The 5,052-nt window shown below is 37.3% G+C and overlaps 1 protein-coding gene across 1 annotated transcript; it reads right to left on the bottom strand.

Annotated features, from left to right (window-relative positions):
- Nucleotides 1-4,271, bottom strand: LOC141613012 (26S proteasome non-ATPase regulatory subunit 6 homolog). Its single transcript, XM_074431756.1, has 9 exons — nucleotides 4,191-4,271; nucleotides 3,419-3,718; nucleotides 2,825-2,939; nucleotides 1,799-1,889; nucleotides 1,551-1,696; nucleotides 1,227-1,446; nucleotides 1,022-1,130; nucleotides 612-780; nucleotides 1-330 (listed from the first exon to the last, which is right to left on the bottom strand). The coding sequence occupies exons 2-9, from the start codon at nucleotides 3,552-3,554 to the stop codon at nucleotides 156-158; spliced, it is 1,161 nt and encodes a 386-aa protein (XP_074287857.1). The 5' UTR covers nucleotides 3,555-3,718; nucleotides 4,191-4,271; the 3' UTR covers nucleotides 1-155.
- Between the last annotated feature and the right edge of the window lie 781 nt (nucleotides 4,272-5,052).

Here is a 5,052-nt window from a genome sequence, read left to right as displayed (position 1 = left end):
TTGACCTGAAAATAACTCCAATAAAGTTTGCATAAATTGTCAATTTCTGATTGCAGTTTTAATGACTGTAAAAGGGAATTGGTATTCAACAACTGGTTAACCTAACAGATGCGATTCCGGTCTCAAACCAAGAGGAAATTGAAAAAGCTAAGGACTTATAAGTCAATAACACGGGAAAGCTTCTGAATCCTGTTGAGTAAGAAGTCGCCCTGCTTGATCGTAGCTTGGTACAATGCGTTCTTTGCATCAGGGCGATTTGTCTCTAATACCCCTGCAACTTTGTCGATTTTGCAGTGCAGCTTCCCGGCTGCAATAAAGCGAGACAATTCCCTGCCGGAAACCAACGTTAAAAAAATAGTCAGATAAAAGATAATATCACTTCATACCGACTTGTGAATAAGCTATAACAGGTATTGTCTCATTGAGCAACGCAGCCTGATGCTAAAAGTTATAAATTTTTTACGGATTTAGAGGAAAGCCAAAAGATTACTCCCCATCAAAAAGTTTCAAAATGAGTTCATAATATTAGAATCAATGAGAAGCCTAAGAGATGCGTAGATGACACTCGTTTTCAAAAAAGAACTCGCAGTGTAAGAGCAAAGTGTACTCACAGGTCAATGAACTCGACAGTGACACCAAACGCCTTTGCCATCGCTTCAATGGTGACACTCTTGTACGATTCAAGAAACTGAGAATAAACAACAGTCCTGACTTCCCTCATGTAATACCGGAAGTGTCTTTGTAAATAACGGTCAAACTTTATCTGCTCAGCTAGGCCAGCTGGAAAAGACCGGAGAATTACAAATACAACGTAATCAATTCATTTGAAGCAACAAAACCAAAAAGGTAATTTTCAAGATGCTAGTCGAGTACTAAAACCATCTCCCTCAAACAGCTTTCTAAGTTTTTGACACTCAGAGATGAGATGAAATACCGAGTATATAGAGAGTAAGAGACATAACTTGATTTTTGGATAAGACCTAGGACGGAAAAAGTTTGAGAGCACAAGTGAAAAACTCACCAAATGCTGTGAAGAACGACTTGTACTGGCAGTCATAGAGAGAATTCAAGAACTCTGACAGAAACGGAATTTTTCCAATCACAGTCAATATTTCAGGAGCCTCCACTACCTGCCACATGTCAATGAACAACAATGCCTAAGTTTATGTTGATCAATAAGTAAAATATTGCTCGAATATACATGCATAAACCACTGTTGTAAGTACCTTTTGTTTCAAGGACACTCTATCAAGGGTAATAATACTGGTAAGAACGGTGTAGAATATAAAGGTATCATAAGTAAATAATTCATAGGTCGTAAAAGTTGAGATTGAGTCCAGGAATAAGCTAGCAGCTTTTTTGAAGTCACGAGTAGACATGCAATACAAGCCTTCGTACACCTTCAAACGATTCTTCCTTTCCCAATCACCACCTTCCTCGAATAAGCTGGTTTTGACAAATGAACAATATCAGAGTAAGCAAAACAAGGATCCAGACTTAGAACTTCATTCACTGCTTTGGATCAAACCATATTTCACTCCATCACTTACTTTTTAGCTTTGTCGATGCTTTTGGAGATAAGATCGAAGTCCATATCAAACAAGCCAACTTGAAGAGTGTAGAATACCAGATCCATTTTCTGCCCAACAGCGACAGTTTTGGTTTCTGTTAACTTGAGCTGCTCCAATGCTTTCTCCTGAATTTCAAAAGGAAAGAAACAATGATCATAACAACAAAATTGTGGGAGTGCAAAAATGATGGAATAGTTGCATAGGAATAATTGGCAAAAAGATCTCACTTTGTCACCAATTCTTATGTAGAATAATGATTTTGCTAAATGAGCTTCTCGGACTTCACTTTCACCCAAGTTTTCTTCAGCATCAGCAATCCTGTACAAATGCAATAGGGGTATGATGATGATGATGATGATGGTGAAAGCGACAATTAAACAAACCTTCCGAGTGCAAACTACAAACTGCAACTATTGACGGTATGTGGATAAGTGTAAATAAAATCCACAACTCTCTCTCACCTCTTTTTCCAAAAGAAATGAAGTTATAAAGACATCATCAAGCATCGTCTTACTTGCATACAAATACTATAACCCATAGCATTGTTATCTGACTATGTTACCTATTGACCAGAGCAACTGAAGAGGTTAAAATTCTTGCAATTTTCCATGGCAAGTCTCATATAAAAGTGCAGACATACTAGCGATTTTGGTAAAAGACGTGGAACAAAATTCCACATATATCAACAAAAGCGTCTTTCGTATGGTTGTCACAAGACTGCAACACGACTATGGTGAGATAAACGATAAATCACACCAAATCTCTTCAACTCATCCCATAAAGCTTCACGGAACGGACTATGTTCAAGAACTAGACGAAGTCTATATGACACTCCCTATCATCATTGGGTGATTTCTAACTTCTAAGTCAGACATTTGAAAAGCTTCAAACTTAAGGAGATTAATACAGAGGAAATTACAAAGCTTTGAACTAAAACACCTAACCAGTGGCAGAACCAAACGGGGGTCTGCCCTGAACCATGAAAAAATCGAAACTTTTAGTTAAATGTTTATTCTAGATCACTCTATTGTATAAGTAATTCCCTCCCCTCAATTTTTTCGACCCTAACATCATATCCTTGTTCCATCACTACACCCAGCTCAAGTTTTCGTGATCCACTCAAACCTTAAACTACACATTTTAATACAATTTAATTTCCTATCAAAAACAACAGATTCTGGGTACTGAAGCATGAGCATATCAAATACACAAGAACACTTCACAAAACAAAATTCAGTAAAGAGGTCACTTACTTTTCGTCGAGCTTCGTAAGCTCGTCCTCAATACTCTTCCGCATTGAATCGAGCACCAATTGATCCAGCTTAATTACACCCTTAGCAGCCAGTGATTCGTACAATGACGCCATAACTACAAACAAATCAACAAATTAAAAATTTGAATCGCAACGAAAAAAAAAAACACAAAATCAAAATCCTCAAATTCCACAACACAGACAAATCTAGAATAGTAAAACTGCGAAGAATCTACGATAATGAACAAAAATAGGTTTAAATAACAAAAATTCAACTTAATGAATCCATAACTTTGAGCAAATCAGCAAATTAAGCACTTAAATCGCAACGAAATCAAAAGTACAAAAGCGAAATCCTCAAAGTCCACAACATAGACAAATCTAGAACAACAAAACTGCAAAGAACTATGATATTCAACAAAATTAGGTTTAAATTAGAAAATTTTAACTCAATGACTCCATAACTTCGAGCAAATTAAAAGTAATCCATCGAAATCTTCAAATTCCACAACACAGACGAATCTTGAATAAGAAAATTGCAAAGAAACAATGATTTTGAACAAAATTAGGTTAAAATTAGGGAAATTAAACTTACAGTCAGACTTAATAGAGGAAATGACTTCATCGATGAGACGAACTTTCTCGATATCTTCGACATCAGGATGCGTGAGGAGGAAGATCTTGTGGGAAAGTACAAGGTGAGCGTCTTGAGCTTCTTTCTGTGCTTCCATGGCGGACTTGTTTCTCTTGCAGTGTGGGTTGGTTGCTATTTTACCGAGAAATATTTTGGATTTAATGGTTTGTTGAATGGATTCGGGTTTGGTTACGTATGGTATAATCACAAATTTGAGAAATCAAGTCCTCCGTTTCCTTTTAGCTGGTAGACGATCTCAAGCTAGGTAGCACGGACACTTCTCTTAATCAGCCGTCCCGTGTCAAATACCATGTCCGACACCGACACTCGTCGGACACACGTCTAAACGTGTCGGACACTTGTAAAGTCGTGTCTAACTTTCTACTTTTATATGGGCACGTGTCCGGCGCGTGTCCATGGTATTTGGGCACGTGATCGACGCGTGTCCTTGGTATTTGGACATCATTTGGGATGAATGATGTTCTTTAGATGAAAAATGAGCCGTCGAAAAAGATTGATTAGAATATGTGTTTGGCTGAGAAATGAAAACGAGTTATAATGAAGGCCAAATTTTACCTTCACTTATGTAAATTTAATATCAAATATTTTTACAAAAATAAAATAGAACGTTGATAACTAAAAAATATATATTTTATTAAATTTAAATAACGTGTCCCGTGTCCTAAATTTCATGGGGTGCCGTGTCCCGTGTCCGTATCCGTTTTGGTGCTACCTAGATCTCAAGTAGCGGTGGGCAAGACCGAAAAATTGGACCGGATCGGACCAGAATTCGAAAATTGGTTTCAGTCCGCTTGATTTCGGTCTGGTCTCTGGCCCAAGGTTTTGAAGGATTCAGTTTCCAGTCCGGACTCAATCTTTTCCACTTCAGACAGAATTGGACCTCAATTAGCGTTTTAATTTTCTTAGATTGGTTTATATGAAATAAGGAGTATTAACAATACATATTTTACCCAAGATGTGTGAGTCTAGTGGAATTCCAGGGTAACCTCAAAGCCGAGGTCCTGGGTTCGATTCCCTAGATGAACACTTTCCTGGGGACCTGACGCCCGGAGAGGGAATAATCCCCGCGGGAAAGAACTCACATGGTACAGGCGCCTAGCAGGGTGGGGTCCTGTATCCGGGGAGGATCCAACCTCCTCGTCATCAAAAAAGAAAAAAAAAAAAAAAAACAATACATATTTATTCATTTTTATAGGTATAACATTAATAATTTGTAATTGAGATAACATTATATGGGCATATGTCCTGTAAATTTGGGTGACGGAAAAATCTAATTTGGCATTAGAGTTAATAGAGAACTGTAAATAACTCGAATAAACAATCGGATTGTAATAAAACGTACATGGCCGTTTTAAAGGGAGGTGAAGAACGCTCTCTCTAACAAAGCGAGTTGGGATCCTTTCCATTTTCTAAAAGAAAATGAGGGTCTATTTCCCTCTCACAAAATGTAATTGTTTTTCTCATTTCATGCTCTTTTTCCTTTATTTTTCTTGATGAAACTTGAATCGTTAAATTGCCGCAAAATAAAATCTAAACTGTTGAGAAGAAATAAAACCTCTATTTCTTGTAAAAAC

The sequence above is a fragment of the Silene latifolia genome, chromosome 1, assembly GCF_048544455.1.
Source record: "Silene latifolia isolate original U9 population chromosome 1, ASM4854445v1, whole genome shotgun sequence".
NCBI lineage: Eukaryota > Viridiplantae > Streptophyta > Magnoliopsida > Caryophyllales > Caryophyllaceae > Silene > Silene latifolia.
This window is presented reverse-complemented; position numbering and strand designations above follow the sequence as displayed.